Source organism: Cherax quadricarinatus, chromosome 1 (genome assembly GCF_038502225.1).
Source record: "Cherax quadricarinatus isolate ZL_2023a chromosome 1, ASM3850222v1, whole genome shotgun sequence".
Lineage (NCBI taxonomy): Eukaryota > Metazoa > Arthropoda > Malacostraca > Decapoda > Parastacidae > Cherax > Cherax quadricarinatus.
In genome coordinates this window covers 39,291,301-39,311,343 of record NC_091292.1, presented here as the reverse complement: position 1 = coordinate 39,311,343, position 20,043 = coordinate 39,291,301, and the positions used below count along the sequence as shown (strand labels likewise).

Below are 20,043 nucleotides of genomic sequence, written 5' to 3'. Positions count from 1 at the left end.
AGAATAAACAATGTAGATATTCCTGGCACTAAAAAACATTTCCTCTGTTTCTTAGTCGTGCCTCTAGGCCCCTCTTATATTACGCTTGCTTTCCATATTGATTTTTTATTCACACAAAAAAGCTTTACTGTTATGCAGACTACTGCACTACTGTAATAACAGTATAAATAATGTCAATGCATTCCTAAATGTGCATCAGACTGGCCAGTTGGATGTGTATTGGACAAGTGACAGTATTTATGTACTCTGGAATATCAACAAATATCAAACATTTTCACTACTTTGAGCTCAATTTCAAGCTACTTTCAGTCCTGAAACCAATGACAATAAACTCTATTACTGTAATATATCTTCCATTTTATCAGATGAGACCAAGAATCCAGAAATGCAACCATAAAATTCATATGAAAATACACTGCAAAGTCGCTGTTTTAAAGCAAAAATACAGTTGCAGTTTTCTTTCTCATTATGCATTGTGTGCTGTATGATTTTTTTTTTATATGGTGCACACTTAATGTATAGACCCATTCTCTCATATCTAGGTCCAAATTTACCACTCACAGCTTATCTGAGTGAGCTGAGCTTATGGGACCAACACTGGCTTCAAAGCCATTATATAATGGGACTGACATTGAAAGGGCTAAATTGGCCAGGTTCCCAACTTCTGTGCATTTTATAGGATAGTTCTAATAGTTGAATGAGTAGTTTCTTGTGCTCAATTGATAAAAAAGTGAAATAGCTATGAATTTGGTTACAGTAGTGGAACTGGGGTAAAACAGGACTCAAAAGTGGACAAAACTGCTGATGCATAAATTTCATCCAGACTCCTGAGATGTCATTACCTTCAGAAAAAGAAAGATTCTCAACTATTTTAGAAGAATTTTTTTATCATTTAAAATGTGGACAAAGAGCAATATTAATTTAAGGGGGTCTGGAGAGTAAAAGGGTTAGGATTTCAAAATCCCTCTAGTATGTACAGTGGAACCTCAAAAATCGAACGTATCACATATCGAATGTTTCGAAAATAGGACCATTTTTTCGGACAAACTGTGTCCCTATTATCGGATGCGCCCCTATTTTCGGACCGCTGGGTACGGTACCTGTCTGCCGGCCCGCTCTGTCCGTGTCCCCGCGCAGGCACCGTGAGCAGTCCAGCTTTGTTTATGCTTGAGTGAACACTAACCTGCACTCTCATTCACGCATTTTACGATTATTTCATAGATTTAGTGCTTGTGGGACTGTGAAATAAGCTGCCATGGGCCCAAAGAAACTTGCTAGTGGTACCCCTGTGGTAAAGAAAGTGAGAAACACCATAGATGTGAAGAAGGAAATGAAACAGAAGTATGAAAGTGGTGTGAGACTTGCTGAGCTTGCCAGAATGTATGGGAAAAACAAGTCGACAATCGGTTCTATCCTGTCAAAGAAAGAACAAATCAAGGAAGATGATGTTGCGAAAGGTGTTAATCTATTTATTCTATTTAATATCACACTGGCCGATTCCCACCAAGGCAGGGTGGCCCGAAAAAGAAAAACTTTCACCATCATTCACTCCATCACTGTCTTGCCAGAAGGGTGCTTTACACTACAGTTTTTAAACTGTAACATTAACACCCCTCCTTCAGAGTGCAGGCACTGTACTTCCCATCTCCAGGACTCAAGTCCGGCCTGCCGGTTTCCCTGAACCCCTTCATAAATGTTACTTTGCTCACACTCCAACAGCACATCAAGTATTAAAAACCATTTGCCTCCATTCACTCCTATCAAACACGCTCACGCATGCCTGCTGGAAGTCCAAGCCCCTCGCACACAAAACCTCCTTTACCCCCTCATTCCAACCTTTCCTAGGCTGACCCCTACCCCGCCTTCCTTCCACTACAGATCGATACACTCTTGAAGTCATTCTGTTTCGCTCCATTCTCTCTACATGTCCGAACCACCTCAACAACCCTTTCTCAGCCCTCTGGACAACAGTTTTGGTAATCCCGCACCTCCTCCTAACTTCCAAACTACAAATTCTCTGCATTATATTCACACCACACATTGCCCTCAGACATGACATCTCCACTGCCTCCAGCCTTCTCCTCGCTGCAACATTCATCACCCATGCTTCACACCCATATAAGAGTGTTGGTAAAACTATACTCTCATACATTCCCCTCTTTGCCTCCAAGGACAAAGTTCTTTGTCTCCACAGACTCCTAAGTGCACCACTCACCCTTTTCCCCTCATCAATTCTATGATTCACCTCATCTTTCATAGACCCATCTGCTGACACGTCCACTCCCAAATATCTGAATACATTCACCTCCTCCATACTCTCTCCCTCCAATCTGATGTCCAATCTTTCATCACCTAATCTTTTTGTTATCCTCATAACCTTACTCTTTCCTGTATTCACTTTTAATTTTCTTCTTTTGCACACCCTACCAAATTCATCCACCAATCTCTGCAACTTCTCTTCAGAATCTCCCAAGAGCACAGTGTCATCAGCAAAGAGCAACTGTGACAACTCCCACTTTATGTGTGATTCTTTATCTTTTAACTCCACGCCTCTTGCCAAGACTCTCGCATTTACTTCTCTTACAACCCCATCTATAAATATATTAAACAACCACGGTGACATCACACATCCTTGTCTAAGGCCTACTTTTACTGGGAAATAATTTCCCTCTTTCCTACATACTCTAACTTGAGCCTCACTATCCTCATAAAAACTCTTCACTGCTTTCAGTAACCTACCTCCTACACCATACACCTGCAACATCTGCCACATTGCCTCCCTATGCACCCTGTCATATGCCTTTTCCAAATCCATAAATGCCACAAAGACCTCTTTAGCCTTATCTAAATACTGTTCACTTATATGTTTCACTGTAAACACCTGGTCCACACACCCCCTACCTTTCCTAAAGCCTCCTTGTTCATCTGCTATCCTATTCTCCGTCTCGCTCTTAATTCTTTCAATAATAACTCTACCATACACTTTACCAGGTATACTCAACAGACTTATCCCCCTATAATTTTTGCACTCTCTTTTATCCCCTTTGCCTTTATACAAAGGAACTATGCATGCTCTCTGCCAATCCCTAGGTACCTTACCCTCTTCCATACATTTATTAAATAATTGCACCAACCACTCCAAAACTATATCCCCACCTGCTTTTAACATTTCTATCTTTATCCCATCAATCCCGGCTGCCTTACCCCCTTTCATTTTACCTACTGCCTCACGAACTTCCCCCACACTCACAACTGGCTCTTCCTCACTCCTACAAGATGTTATTCCTCCTTGCCCTATACACGAAATCACAGCTTCCCTATCTTCATCAACATTTAACAATTCCTCAAAATATTCCCTCCATCTTCCCAATACCTCTAACTCTCCATTTAATAACTCTCCTCTCCTATTTTTAACTGACAAATCCATTTGTTCTCTAGGCTTCCTTAACTTGTTAATCTCACTCCAAAACTTTTTCTTATTTTCAACAAAATTTGTTGATAACATCTCACCCACTCTCTCATTTGCTCTCTTTTTACATTGCTTCACCACTCTCTTAACCTCTCTCTTTTTCTCCATATACTCTTCCCTCCTTGCATCACTTCTACTTTGTAAAAACTTCTCATATGCTAACTTTTTCTCCCTTACTACTCTCTTTACATCATCATTCCACCAATCGCTCCTCTTCCCTCCCGCACCCACTTTCCTGTAACCACAAACTTCTGCTGAACACTCTAACACTACATTTTTAAACCTACCCCATACCTCTTGTGTTAATATACTAACCAAAAAAAGACCACAAATAGTTGAAGAGGTTGAGAAGTTGTTGATGGTGTGGATCAAGGATAAAGAGCTTGCAGGTGATAGTGTTTCAGAGACGATTATTTGCGAAAAGGCAAGGAAGTTGCATGCCGATCTGGTACAGAAAACTCCTGGAACCAGTGCTGATAGTGAATTTAAGGCCAGCAGAGGCTAGTTTGACAGATTTAAGAAGCGTAGTGGCATACACAATGTTGTAAGACATGGTGAGGCAGCCAGTTCAGACAAACGGGCAGCTGAGAAGTTTGTACAGGGGTTTAAGGGGCACATAGATAGTGAAGAATTGAAACCTGAACAAGTGTTTAATTGTAACGAAACAGGCTTGTTTTGGAAGAAAATGCCAAAAAGGACCTTCATCACACAGGAGGAAAAGGCACTGCCAGGACACAAGCCTATGAAAGAGAGGCTTACTCTTTTGTTCTGTGCTAATGCTAGTGGTGATTTTAAAGTGAAACCTTTACTTGTGTATCATTCAGAAAATCCCAGTGTGTTTAAGAAAAACAATGTCTTTAAGAACAAGTTATGTCTTGTGGAAAGCTAATCATAAGGCATGGGTCACAAGACAAATTTTCAAAGAGTGGGTCCATGAAGAGTTTGGCCCCAGTGTGAAAAAATACCTCCAGGAAAATAAATTGCCACTCAAGTGCCTCCTGTTAATGGATAATGCTCCTGCTCATCCTCCAAACTTATTAGACCTCTTGTCTAAGGATTTCAGTTTTATAAAAGTGAAGTTCTTGCCTCCTAACACCACTCCTCTCCTCCAGCCCACGGACCAGCAGGTCATTTCTAACTTCAAAAAACTCTACACAAAAGCAGTGTTTGAAAAGTGCTTTGAAGTGACCACAGACACTAAGTTGACCCTAAGAGAGTTCTGGAGGAATCACTTCAACATCTACAACTCCATAAGCCCTATAGGTAAGGCTTGGGAGGGAGTGACTTCCAGGACTTTTAACTCTGCCTGGAGACAATTGTGGCCAGATTGTGTCCAAAAGAGGGATTTTGAAGGGTTTGAGGCTGACCCTGGCCCTGACCCTGACCCAGCTCACTCTCTGCCTGCTGTGGACTCTATTGTGGCATTGGGGAACACCCTGGGGTTGGAGGTGAGTGGTGTGGATGTGGAAGAGTTGGTGGAGGACCACAGGGAAGAGCTAACCACTGAAGAGCTGCAAGAGCTTCATCTGGAGCAGTATCAGACCACAGCTGAGGAACTTGCTTCAGAGGAGGAGGAAGAGGGAGTGGATGAGGTGCCTTCTTCAAAGATTAAGGAGATTTGTGCCAAGTGGAATGATGTCCAAATGTTTGTGCAGAAGTACCACCCTGAGCAAGCTGAAACAAGCCATCTTTGAAACAAGTTCAGTGACAGAACCATGTTCCATTTTAGGGAAATGTTAAAGAGGCGCCAGAAACAGAGGACTGTGGACAGTTATTTTGTGAGACAGGGGTCCAGTGACTTTCAAGCTGGTCCTAGTGGCATTAAAAGACAGAGAAAGGAAGTAACCCCAGAGAGGGCTTCACCTGAAGTCCTCATGGAGGGGGATTCTCCTTCCAAACACTAACCCCAACTCCCTCTCTCCTCCTCCCTATCTTCCAGATGCCATCACCAATCTTCAATAAACGTAAGTAAAAATGTTATTTTATATGTATTACTATACATAATTAAAAACTATAGTATTTGTTGTATGTAAAACTGTAATTAATCTCTATAAAATGTATTTTTTGTGTGAATATTTTTGGATTTCTGGAACGGATTAATTGTATTTCCATTATTTCTTATGGGAAATATTGCTTCAAATTTCAGACTTTTCGAATTTAGATCTAGCTCCTGGAACAGATTAAGTTCGATTTTTGAGGTTTCACTGTATTTCTATGATCAAATGCTATTGGGTTACTAGGTAAATACTGTAGCTCAAAAATGCGTTTTAAATGCTGCCACTAAAATACAAAAGAACCTAAGCAAATTGTAAATTCTCATTGCCTGGGGTATAGATGCAGTTGTGTGTAATATTATAACAACTTTCTTTTATTAACGCATCAGCTGTTTCCAATCAAGGCAGGGTGACCCGAAAAAGAAGAAACACTTTTTTCATCATTCACTCTATCATTGTCTTGCCAGAGGCATGCTTACACCACAGTTATAACATAACATACCTTTATTATATTATGATAACATACCTTTATTAATCAAATGACAGGGTAGTTTGATGGTATGACCTTTAGGGCACCTGGTGGTTGAGTGAACTAACTCACTGCACTTAACTGTGCAAACATCCATACAACGCTTGGTACAAGGATGGCCACATGCTAGCTGCTTGGGACACTTTCCACCACACTTGCTGGTTGTTGCTGGTAGTCCACACTCAATCTGAAAATTAGTCTACTATAATACTGGACATCTTGGCTGCAAACAATTGTAACAATACTGATATGAATGATCACATTCACTGTCTGCCTACACAATATATATATTGCTTTATAACATCTAAATAAACTATACAACAGATAACAGTGTATAGGAATGAATCTTGATAATGACAGAGCACAAAAAAATTGATACAATAGACTCTCAATTTTCTTCTTTCAACAAACTGGCAGTATCCCTCCTGAACACACTGTTCCTAGCTCCAACTAACCCAACAGAAGTCTCCCTTATTATCAACACACTAAAAAACAAGATGGGAGATTTAAATACCTTACCACCCTTTATATACAAAAAAGCTCCGCAAGTGCTGTCACCAATCATTGCAACACTCTTTAACAAATCCATCGAATCCTCTACCTTCCCTACAGTTCTCAAAATAGCAAGGGTCACCCTGATACATAAAGGAGGAGACCAAACAGACTTGAATAACTATAAACCAATATCCAACTTACACCCTCTCTCTAAAAACTTTGAAAAATTAATTCATAAGCGAATCTATTCCTATCTCATCTCCCACAACACACTCAACCCCTGTCAGTTTGGGTTCATGCATAATAAAAACACGAATGATGCTGTTATACACATGCTTACACAGATATACACTGCACTCGAGAAAAAAGAAGTCCCACTGGGGATCTTCATTGATTTACGTAAGGCTTTTGATACAGTCGACCATGATTTGCTCCACATAAAATTGTCACACTATGGCATAAGAGGGCACTCCCACAACTACCTAAAGTCATACCTCAGCAACAGAAGCCAATATGTGTACACAAATGGAGCAAACTCTTCCACACAGCCAATTACAGTTGGTGTCCCACAAATCCCAAAAATCTGGAATTCATTACCTGTGACCATAAAAGAAACATTGTCTGTTTATAAATTCAAGTCTCCTTAAAAACCACTTACTCACCCACAACTAAATAAATACTGCATAATTGTTTCTCATAAATTATAACCTGTGACCCTATGAAACTTAGTTTTTTTTAATTACATTACCTAATAGAATACACCATTCTACTGAATGCACAGCAATTCATCAAATGACCATATGATCTGTCTTTGAAATACTCATTTGTGCTTAATAGTTATTTGTTTACTGTCATTTTTACCACTAAATATATAATTGCTTAGTTAATCTTAAGTTAATTTTAAGCCTGCCCATAATGCTCTGCATATCCCCTTGCTCCCAGCATTTTAGTCGCCTCTTACGACACACATGGCTTTCAGAGAAAGAATCCTGTTCCACTTCCCCATGGAGATAAGCAGAAATAAAGAAAAGCTATCTATCAACCTACTACCACAGGATAGTAGTACCTCTCTGGTTGGTTGCTATCTACCAACCTACTACCACAGGATGGTAGTACCTCCCTGGGTGGTTGCTGTCTACCAACCTACTATCACAGGATGGTAATACCTCCCTGGGTGGTTGCTGTCTACTAACCTACTACCACAGGATGGTAGTACCTCCTAGGGTGGTTGTCTACTAATATACTACCACAGGATGGTAGTACCTCCCTGAATGGTTGCTGTCTACCAACCCACTACCACAGGATGGTAATACCCCCCTAGGTGGTTGCTGTCTACCAACCTACTACCACAGGATGGTAGTACCTCCCTGAGTGGTTGCTGTCTTCCAACCTACTACCACAGGATGGTAGTACCTCCCTGGGCAGTTGCTGTCTTCCAACTTACTACCACAGGATGGTAGCACCTCCATGGGTGGTTGCTATCTACCAATCTATTACCACAGGATAATAGTACCTCCCTGGGTGGTTGCTGTCTTCCAACCTACTACAACAGGATGGAAGCACCTCCATGGGTGGTTGCTATCTACCAACCTACTACCGCAGGAAGGTAGTACCTCCCTGGGTGGTTGCTATTTACCAACCTACTACCACAGGATGGTAGTACCTCCCTGGGTGGTTGCTGTCTACCAACCTACTACCACAGGATGGTAGTACCTCCCTGGGTGGTTGCTGTCTACCAACCTACTACCACAGGATGGTAGTACCTCCCTGGGTGGTTGCTGTCTACCAACCTACTATCACAGGATGGTAGTACTTCCCTGGGTGATTGCTGTCTACTAACCTACTACCTACAAAGATATTAACCTCTTAACTGTTCAAACGTAGATCTACATTCTCTCGCCCAGCTCTCCGAATATTTTGAATTTTTTTTTTTAAATGAAGAGGACATTATTTTACATAAAGTAATCTAAGAAAATTTTTTTTAGAGGAGTCAGTACTTACAGAGATATAAGGCCGCAAAGTCGACGATTGTTGCTCACCTGATGGCTGCCGCTTGCAGAAATTCTACATATTTACCATTTTTTCCATTTTTTTTATTTTCACAGTTTTTATGGTATGATAATAATGTTTTACAGCAGATCTTTTGATCTGATAGCCAATTGTTGTTTAAACACAAACATTATGTATGAAATTATTAATGATATTATCACAAACACACGTTTGTTTATTTATTTATTTATTTATTTATTTAATGTCTTTGCAAACAGTACATTGAGATTGTGTATATACAATAGTGGGATGCAATGCAAAGAGAGCCTCTATTATGCCTGGGCATTATGGGCCAACTTAACATTATTGGCTTACATTCTACTTAATACTAAGTAGTAGTATATCATAGTTGTACAGCAGGAAAGTAATTATTTCATAGTTGTACAATAGGATATTAATTATAAATGAGTCAGAATTTGTATAATGTGAAAAACAATGGTTCAATTATATTCCTGTCAACAATGGATAAAAGGTTCAATGTGATTGTTTCAGTTATGATGTGGGAGTACATAGGTGAGTAAATGTGTACTGAGTATTTAGCATTTAGTCTAGGGTGATTAAGTGGCTTTTGAGAAGAGTCTTAAATTGATTTTCAGACTGGGTTACTTTAATATCTTCTGGTAATGAATTCCATATTTTGGGGCCCTTTATGTGCATAGAGTTTTTACACAGTGTGATATGGACACGAGGTATATCAAAAAGAGATCTGTGTCTTGTGTTGTGGTCATGTGTCCTGTTTAGGTTGGTGAAGAAAAGTTTGAGTGGAGGGTTTATATTTGTGTGTATTGTTCTGTGTATGTATTAGGCACATTAATAAGTATGGATGTTCTTAATGGTAAGCAGATTCAGACTTTTAAAAATTGGTGGAGTATGCTGGTGGGAGTGGGAATTTGTTATCATTCTTACTGCTGCCTTTTGCTGGGTTATTGGGGGTTTTAGGTGACTGGATGTTGTTGATCCCCATGCACAAATTCCATATGTAAGATAAGGGTATATGAGTGAATGGTACAGTGCCAGGAGAGCTGATTGTGGAATGTAGTACCTTATCTTTGATAGTATGCCTACAGTCTTGGAGATTTTCTTGGTGATTTGTTGTATGTGTGTCCGGAACTTAAGGCTACTGTCAAGGTGGATACCTAGGAATTTTCCCTCTGTGAGTCTTGTGACTGATGATCCATTTAGCGTAATGTTGATTGGATCATTAGCAGCTTTGTTTCCAAACTGAATGAAATAGGTTTTATCAGTGTTCAGGGTAAGTTTGTTAGTCATCATCCAGGCAGATATTTTCTGTAATTCAGCATTGACTGTGTTTTCTAGTATGACTGCGTTTGGGTGGGAAAATACATATGTAGGGTCATCTGCAAATAATATGGGTTTGAGTAGCTGTGATGCATTGGGTAGATCATTGATGTAGATGAGAAAGAGGAGTGGTCCAAGGATGCTTCCTTGTGGGACTCCTACTGTGATTGGTTGGGTGGAGGAATTTGCATCATTTGCATACACATATTGAGTTCTGTTACTAAGGTATGACTTTAGGTAGTTGAGGGAGTGGCCCCTGATACCATAGTGCATTAATTTGGAGTACAGTAGTTCATGGTCGAATGTATCGAAAGCTTTACGTAAATCAATGAAAATGCCCAGCGGGACTTCTTTCTTTTCAAGTGCGGTATACATTAGTTCTAGCATGTGTATGATAGCGTCATTTGTGCTTTTATTATTCCTGAATCCAAACTGACAAGGGTTTAATATGTTGTGTGAAACGAGGTAAGAATAGATCCGTCTATGAATTAATTTTTCAAAGATTTTAGAGAGCAGTGGTAAGTTAGATATTGGTCTATAGTTATTCAAGTCAGCTTGGTCACCTCCTTTATGGATCGGAGTGACCCTCGTTATTTTGAGGATTGTTGGGAAGGTAGATGATTCAACGGATTTGTTAAAGAGCGTTGCAATAATTATTGACAATACTTGAGAAGCTTTTTTGTACATAAAAGCAGGCAAGTTGTTTATGTCTCCTGCCTTGTTTTTAAGGGTGTTTATGATGAGCATAACTTCAGAGCGGTTGGTTAGAGCTAGGAATAGCGTATTTGGGTAGGTTCCTATGAGGTAGTCTGATGGACGGGCGTTTGTGCTTGGTATTTTGTTTGCTAGATTTTTTCCTATGGTGGAGAAGAAAACATTAAGTCTGTTTGCTGTTTTGGTTGGAGTGAGTAGGGGTTCATCTGATTTTGTTAGTTTGATTGCTTTGTTTTTGGATAACTTTTTAGTTCCAAGAATTTCAGACAGAGTTTTCCAGGGTTTTTTTCATATCACCTTTGATGTTATGTAATCTATTTTCATAATACAATTTTTTTGACCTTCTTATCAGGCTGGTAAGTGCTGGTAAGTGCTGCCCCTTGAACAGAATCAAGGACTCATCGACAAAAATGTTCTTGTGACGTTATCAAGCTATTCTGTGTGAAGGGTTAAGATAAGCCAGCTAGCAACTAACCCAGGTGTCTTACCCCAGTACTCAAGTAAGCCACGTGAGTAGTCTTCATCGCTTGTGATTCAAGCTCCAAGCCATCCTGAGTGCTCTTTTTTTCATCCTTGTGGTGTTGTAGTATTTCGTGGGTTTCTTTTAAGCCAGTCGGCTTAGAAATATCTTCGCGGCAGTGTGGCTGTTCTCAGTGAGACTTACGCCGTTCAACCCATAGGCCCAACACTCACGACCACGTGTGTCGCACCATTGCCGGTCTTAGCCCTGTTAACCCACAAACCCAACTACACTCACCACGCGGCCTCAGACGCCTCACTCAGCCATTACCCACTCACCTACTTCTTCAGTGTTTTGGTGCACTGCTAAGGGTTGTAGCACCATATTTTAAGGACCACATAGGGGGTCAAGAGCTAGAGTGTGTCTTCGACAGTGGCGCCACCGTTAAAAGCCTCCTGTGTGAAGTCTATCATCGATGTAAGCGCAATTCTACGATCACGTGTGCAGAGGACAGCAGCAAGACGATATAAACAATCTATCAACCTCATTCTTCACCAAGTCGTTACAGCGATAATATTTTTTTTTCATAGAGACATTTGCGAGTGTTGAGACATTTCTTTTGTGTTTCCAGTGATTTTTCTCTTAGTGACATTCAGTGACTCTTGATCAGACTCAGTGTTTATCATGTACTGATTGCAATATTCCTTTTTCTCTTCTTAATTCAGTGTTAATTTGCATGCATTATCTTATGTCTGTTGTGTTGTGTATCTTTTTATACACTTGAAGTAAGTACTTAGTGTTTCCTTTGTTGTGTGTGCAACATATGAGCAGTATAGAACTTGTGTTTACACTTCAGAATCACCTAGTGTTCTCAGTATTCCAGTGAAGTATTTCAGTAAATTTGTCACCTCATATTCTGCATCACAACTCAGTGTTGTCTGTTATATTTCTTTTTTCTTCCCAGCTTTTGTGTATTTTTGTTTTGTTCCCTGTGTGTTGAACATTCTTGTGTTCATATTCTTTCATTTAGCCAGTGTCTAATTTGTCTTATTTCCACAGACAATAGTGCCATTATTTTGTGCAAGCAAGAAATCATTTTTTACAAAATTTTTTTCACAAATCAAGTTTCATTGCAAGAAAATTCTAGTACTGTGTTTGTTGATGTGTTGTGTTCTGCATCACTGTAAGTGTTCAAACTTTTTTTATGTGTTTTAGCACCTATTTTTTATGTTTTATTGAACAAATTCACTCTTAGTGCAATTTTTAAGTTCTTCTTTTAAAGTAAATTGTTCTTTTGCTTGTTAAGTGTTGTTTAAGTGCAGTTAAGAGTTAAAGTGTTCATTCCTTGATATATTTCTTTCCTTGAGTGTGTAATAATTTTTTTATTATTGCACATTGACTCATTTTGCAATAATTCTTGTGCAAATATTGTGTTGCCATTAAAATTTTTCTTGCAGAAATTTTATGCAGTGTTGTGCAATACTTTTTTTGATTAGCAATTATTTGCAATATTGCAACAGTTTATTTCAGTGCAGTTTCATATGCTCTGTTCTGTGCATAATATTTTATTCTGTGTCATTTTATTTTGTTTCAGTGAATTGTGTCTCTGTTTTAATTTTTTGCACAAGTTTTATTGAGTCCATTTTATCATTTTATTGTGTATTTCCCTGTTGCATTGAAAGTAAAGACAACTCACTGTGCCATTTATTCAATTTTAAAGTAAAAGTTGAGCAAATTAGATTTGAGTAAAGCACAAGTTCTCTTCATTTTCAAGTGTTGTTCATTCAGTTGCATATTTTTCTTGTGTGAGTTCTTTACTTACTGTGTAACCTGTCAATTTTTAATTACTTATGCAGAATAGTTAAGCAATTTTTTTTTTCTTCCCATTTAAGTTCACTGTGTTGTGTGTTCCTCAGTTACCATTTTCTTTTGTTCTCTCCATTTTTCTTGTCTTTATGTCCTTCAGTAAGTTCACTGAGATGTCCCAGTCACTTCTGAACGTTCACTTAGTGTATCATTCCAGTCAAAGTCAATATGAATCAGTCCACAGTACCAACATTCCCTTACTGACTGAAAGACAATATCTAGCCCTTGAGCAATGTGTTTGTTCTCACAGCTTGTATCTGAGATTTGTTAAAGTGCTGCGAAATGTGAAGTTCAGATTAAGTTCCTATAGATCCGTGAATTACTTATTAACGTAGCCGAGCGGTCAGGCACTAGTAATTCTGTCACTCCCATCTGTGTTCCACCTACACCTTCAGACTTGCAGGATAGTGTTCCATTGCCTCAAGTGTCCGAGGACACTCAAACTGCCTTGAGTGCACAGCCTATCCCTGCAATGACTGCTAGTTCGAGTAGTAGTTTCTCCACAGGGGATGCCTTGTCAGAAAACGATTACTTGAAACTAGTAATGCCATCTCTTGTTGATGTGACATGCTGTCTGCAGAAAGACGTCTCTGTTACAGCTAGTGTTCTCACTAGAGTGTCTGTTGTTGTTCCTAATGTTCCAGATGGTGATCCCATCCTAGTTGACAGTAATCAGTGCATTGTAAGAAGTTATTTCTCGAGTAACTTTCACGTGTTGCTAACGTTTGTAAGTGTAGTTTCTTTATAGCTGATACCTCGTGTCACTGTGTGCGACTCAGATTGAATATCAGCATTGTTGACCGTGTTCATTTATTTTCTCCTGTGCTTGCAGTTTGAGATAGTAGATTCGTTCTCCCTTGCTCATATTGCGTGTTAAAGCGTTAATTTTTTCAACCGGGGGGAGTCATCCACTCCACCGAGTTTGTTCATTCCTCCAGTAAGAAAGAACCGATCCCTTGTGTTCTGGTGTGATTCGATTCCTGCTCCAGGAAGATCTTATTCTTACTGTGAAGCCACCAGCACCCATTAGTGACTTTGTAATGAGCCAAGAATTACTGTATCGAATAGCCGAGATGAGTACTCCTAGCAGAAGAATTAGTAATTCCACAGTCACTAGTGATTGTAGCTGTATCTTTTGTAGATACTCGTTCAGACTGTCCTCAGTCAAGGCATGTGTTAGCCATTGCAGAGGAATTCGATCCTCCCAGAGATGATAACCATTCTGCATATGTAAACCTTACCCTCGCAGAATTGGGTTTAAGTGTAAACAGCCTGTATAATTAGATGTCCGAGATGAATGAAATTATCAACTGTGTGTTTTGTCATTAGCTGATTAGTTGTCAGAAATTTTCATGTTCACGTTCCCTCCGTATTCTGAGAATTTGACAGTAATAGTCTGAGTGCACCAGATGCCTTTGCTGTTAATTTCACCTCGTATATGTATATTTATTCTTCCTCAGAATCCGTAGAGTGCTTGAATACAGATCGATCGATCAATTCCATCCATATTGTACAATGATTTGTTTTTATAGTTTGTAACTCATTACGTAAAACTCATGTTGTAACATCCATTATGATACCATCCATTAGTTCTAAGTTATATATGAATTTGTTATTGTATAGAATCAGCCCAGAACCGCCTGCCTGTTCAGCCTATAGATAGTAGTGTATGTCGAGACGACATACGTAACATGACCGAGCTGTCAGCATAGTTGCTGATCCCTGTGTTATATAGCATAGCATATTAGTATCATCCATGTGCTTTAGATAGGAGATCCCTTGTAGGCCTGTGACTTTGTGTGACGTCACGGGATGCGCATGTGTAGGCTCATACCTCTGCCTCCCTCTCACTCGGCGGCAGACCATCCAGACAAGAACACGGCAAGGCTGGGCTCCATTTCTCATCATCTCAGTCTGACAATATATGTTACCATCCAACAAGTGTGTCTACCTTCAACCCTCGAAATCTCCATTTAAGAACCCTGAGGGGTGCTGGGTGGTCCTTTGTATGCCCACCAAATGCGCCATGCAGTCCAGGCACCATGCCACCCACAACCACCTCATCCTCCATCCCTGCGTATTCACCTTCATGATCACTATCAGTTGCTGGGGTTTTCAATCGTGACCTCCCACGACCCTTGGTCACTGCATATGGCACACTGCCTGAACGTAGGCGATGACACCTAAATATACACTTCACTGGGGAATAATGTGCATCACTCTCACTTGACGATTCATCTATGGGCATAAAATCAATCTCATCATCACTTATATCACTTTCGCTCTCATCTTCACCAAAAATGAGAGAATATGATAATTTCCTCTTGTGTAGTAGCCTCTGAGTTGTAACACTGGTGACCCCAGAGGTGCTTGGGTGAGGGTCTGGGATGGCCACACTGGCCACACCAGACGTGCTTGGCTAAGGGTCTTGCGTGGCCCCACTGGCCACCCCAGAGGTGATGGACTGAGGGTCATCTGGGTTATTGTCAATATTTTCACTAATTCCTTGATCATTCGTGGCCACATCGGTCTCAGATCCACTAAACTGACATTCTATATCACTTTCCTCAAATAAAAGAGTGTTAATACGCCAAAGCATGAGTGAATCATGAGGGTTTGCCGTGATGTTGACCCAGGATGGAGCTGAAACTAACTGGTGCTACCATGTGGTACCACGTGGTCCCCGATTTTTTTCATAGAGCACACAATGAGTGCGCAGACCCATTCTCTCATGCCTAGGCCACTCAAGCTTATCACACCAAATTTGAAGGCAGGAAAAATTAAACGTAGATCTACATTTGGAGTGCTAGAGGTAAGAATGCAGGTCCACATTTGGACAGTTAAGGGGTTAATATAGAGTATTAAAATAAACTAACTAGAGATAATTAAAAATCACTCCCAGCGCTGAAACTTTCAAGAAAGAAACTTCACTTATACAGTGGACCCCCGGTTCGCGATATTAATCCATTCCTGAGAGCTCATCGTAAACCAAAATTATCGGAAAGCGAATCAATTTTTCCCATAAGAAATAATGGAAATCAAATTAATCCATGCAAGACACCCAAAAGTATGAAAAAAAAAACTTTTACCACATGATATATTAAGTTTAATGCAATAGAATAATTACAATAACAACAATAACAATAAATAATAACAACAGAATAATAACAATAGAATAATTGACACTTACCTTTAATGAAGATCTGGTGATGATTGATGGGATGGGAGGAGGGGAGAGTGTTGAACCTATTGTTTAGAAGGGGAATCCCCCTCCATTAGGATGAACATCAAAATGGTATACAATACCGACAGGTTGGTAGGTAAGACACATAGGCAACAGTTAGGCAACTTTATTCCGAAACGTTTCGCCTACACAGTAGGATTCATCAGTCGAATACAGAAAGTAGGCAGGAACAGTAGAGATGTGAAGACGATGTAATCAGTCCATCACCCTTGAAGTCGTAGAATTTGAGGTTGTCAGTCCCTCGGCCTGGAGAAGTTCAGTTCCATAGTCAGGAACTATCTGAAGATCAAGCGACAGTGCGGAGACTTAAATACTGTCGGAAGGGTGATGGACTGATTACATCGTCTTCACATCTCTACTGTTCCTGCCTACTTTCTGTATTCGACTGATGAAGCCTACTGTGTAGGCGAAACGTTTCAGAATAAAGTTGCCTAACTGTTGCCTATGTGTCTTACCTACCAACCTGTCGGTATTGTATACCATTTTGATGTTCATCTTGTCAGACACTGCAACATATGGCCTCTTGGTACAGAAAATGCCTTAGACAACCCTTCCAAGTGAGAACTGTTGAATCTGAGAGGGACCTGACCTCTCAGTGGCTACATTCTCACTACTACTACTACTACTACTACTCTACACCTCTCCTTCCAACAGTATTTAAGTCTCCGCACTGTCGCTTGATCTTCAGATAGTTCCTGACTATGGAACTGAACTTCTCCAGGCCGAGGGACTGACAACCTCAAATTCTACGACTTCAAGGGTGATGGACTGATTACATCGTCTTCACATCTCTACTGTCCCTGCCTACTTTCTGTATTCGAGTGATGAAGCCTACTGTGTAGGCGAAACGTTTCGGAATAAAGTTGCCTAACTGTTGCCTATGTGTCTTACCTACCCTCCATTAGGACTTGAGGTAGCTTTTCCTCCTGAGTAATGTAGGTCCTGCTTGGTAATTTCTTCCAAAACAGGCCTGTTTTGTCACAATTAAACACTTGTTCAGGTTTCAATCCTTCAGCCTCTATGTACTCCTTGAATTTATGCACATATTTATGCACATCTTTTTCTGTCTCATAAACACGCTAAGATAACAGGGATATCTTGCTACTCCTACTTACACTTTGGTCACACTTCACAGACACGCACATGCATATATATATATACATACATCTAGGTTTTTCTCTTTTTTCTAAATAGCTCTTGTTCTTTTTTATTTCTTCTATTGTCCATGGGGAAGTGGAAAAGAATCTTTCCTCCGTAAGCCATGCGTGTCGTATGAGGCGACTAAAATGCCGGGAGCAATGGGCTAGTAACCCCTTCTCCTGTATACAATTACTAAAAAAGAGAAGAAGAAAAACTTTATAAAACTGGGTTGCTTAAATGTGCGTGGATGTAGTGCGGATGACAAGAAACAGATGATTGCTGATGTTATGAATGAAAAGAAGTTGGATGTCCTGGCCCTAAGCGAAACAAAGCTGAAGGGGGTAGGAGAGTTTCAGTGGGGGGAAATAAATGGGATTAAATCTGGAGTATCTGAGAGAGTTAGAGCAAAGGAAGGGGTAGCAGTAATGTTAAATGATCAGTTATGGAAGGAGAAAAGAGAATATGAATGTGTAAATTCAAGAATTATGTGGATTAAAGTAAAGGTTGGATGCGAGAAGTGGGTCATAATAAGCGTGTATGCACCTGGAGAAGAGAGGAATGCAGAGGAGAGAGAGAGATTTTGGGAGATGTTAAGTGAATGTATAGGAGCCTTTGAACCAAGTGAGAGAGTAATTGTGGTAGGGGACTTGAATGCTAAAGTAGGAGAAACTTTTAGAGAGGGTGTGGTAGGTAAGTTTGGGGTGCCAGGTGTAAATGATAATGGGAGCCCTTTGATTGAACTTTGTATAGAAAGGGGTTTAGTTATAGGTAATACATATTTTAAGAAAAAGAGGATAAATAAGTATACACGATATGATGTAGGGCGAAATGACAGTAGTTTGTTGGATTATGTATTGGTAGATAAAAGACTGTTGAGTAGACTTCAGGATGTACATGTTTATAGAGGGGCCACAGATATATCAGATCACTTTCTAGTTGTAGCTATACTGAGAGTAAAAGGTAGATGGGATACAAGGAGAATAGAAGCATCAGGGAAGAGAGAGGTGAAGGTTTATAAACTAAAAGAGGAGGCAGTTAGGGTAAGATATAAACAGCTATTGGAGGATAGATGGGCTAATGAGAGCATAGGCAATGGGGTCGAAGAGGTATGGGGTAGGTTTAAAAATGTAGTGTTAGAGTGTTCAGCAGAAGTTTGTGGTTACAGGAAAGTGGGTGCAGGAGGGAAGAGGAGCGATTGGTGGAATGATGATGTAAAGAGAGTAGTAAGGGAGAAAAAGTTAGCATATGAGAAGTTTTTACAAAGTAGAAGTGATGCAAGGAGGGAAGAGTATATGGAGAAAAAGAGAGAAGTTAAGAGAGTGGTGAAGCAATGTAAAAAGAGAGCAAATGAGAGAGTGGGTGAGATGTTATCAACAAATTTTGTTGAAAATAAGAAAAAGTTTTGGAGTGAGATTAACAAGTTAAGAAAGCCTAGAGAACAAATGGATTTGTCAGTTAAAAATAGGAGAGGAGAGTTATTAAATGGAGAGTTAGAGGTATTGGGAAGATGGAAGGAATATTTTGAGGAATTGTTAAATGTTGATGAAGATAGGGAAGCTGTGATTTCGTGTATAGGGCAAGGAGGAATAACATCTTGTAGGAGTGAGGAAGAGCCAGTTGTGAGTGTGGGGGAAGTTCGTGAGGCAGTAGGTAAAATGAAAGGGGGTAAGGCAGCCGGGATTGATGGGATAAAGATAGAAATGTTAAAAGCAGGTAGGGATATAGTTTTGGAGTGGTTGGTGCAATTATTTAATAAATGTATGGAAGAGGGTAAGGTACCTAGGGATTGGCAGAGAGCATGCATAGTTCCTTTGTATAAAGGCAAAGGGGATAAAAGAGAGTGCAAAAATTATAGGGGGATAAGTCTGTTGAGTGTACCTGGTAAAGTGTATGGTAGAGTTATAATTGAAAGAATTAAGAGTAAGACGGAGAATAGGATAGCAGATGAACAAGGAGGCTTTAGGAAAGGTAGGGGGTGTGTGGACCAGGTGTTTACAGTGAAACATATAAGTGAACAGTATTTAGATAAGGCTAAAGAGGTCTTTGTGGCATTTATGGATTTGGAAAAGGCGTATGACAGGGTGGATAGGGGGGCAATGTGGCAGATGTTGCAAGTGTATGGTGTAGGAGGTAGGTTACTGAAAGCAGTGAAGAGTTTTTACGAGGATAGTGAGGCTCAAGTTAGAGTATGTAGGAAAGAGGGAAATTTTTTCCCAGTAAAAGTAGGCCTTAGACAAGGATGTGTGATGTCACCGTGGTTGTTTAATATATTTATAGATGGGGTTGTAAGAGAAGTAAATGCGAGGGTTTTGGCAAGAGGCGTGGAGTTAAAAGATAAAGAATCACACACAAAGTGGGAGTTGTCACAGCTGCTCTTTGCTGATGACACTGTGCTCTTGGGAGATTCTGAAGAGAAGTTGCAGAGATTGGTGGATGAATTTGGTAGGGTGTGCAAAAGAAGAAAATTAAAGGTGAATACAGGAAAGAGTAAGGCTATGAGGATAACAAAAAGATTAGGTGATGAAAGATTGAATATCAGATTGGAGGGAGAGAGTATGGAGGAGGTGAACGTATTCAGATATTTGGGAGTGGACGTGTCAGCGGATGGGTCTATGAAAGATGAGGTGAATCATAGAATTGATGAGGGAAAAAGAGTGAGTGGTGCACTTAGGAGTCTGTGGAAACAAAGAACTTTGTCCTTGGAGGCAAAGAGGGGAATGTATGAGAGTATAGTTTTACCAACGCTCTTATATGGGTGTGAAGCGTGGGTGATGAATGTTGCAG

At 40.0% G+C, this 20,043-nt stretch overlaps 1 protein-coding gene across 2 annotated transcripts in view; it reads right to left on the bottom strand.

The window, feature by feature from the left end:
- LOC128685213 (NFX1-type zinc finger-containing protein 1-like) overlaps positions 1-20,043 on the bottom strand; it is a 429,985-nt gene that overhangs the window by 256,503 nt on the left and 153,439 nt on the right. For both annotated transcript variants that reach the window (XM_070080633.1, XM_070080696.1), the window contains exon 8: positions 5,990-6,179. In XM_070080633.1, coding sequence (XP_069936734.1) covers positions 5,990-6,179 — 190 coding nt within the window. The remainder of the gene's footprint in view (positions 1-5,989; positions 6,180-20,043) is intronic.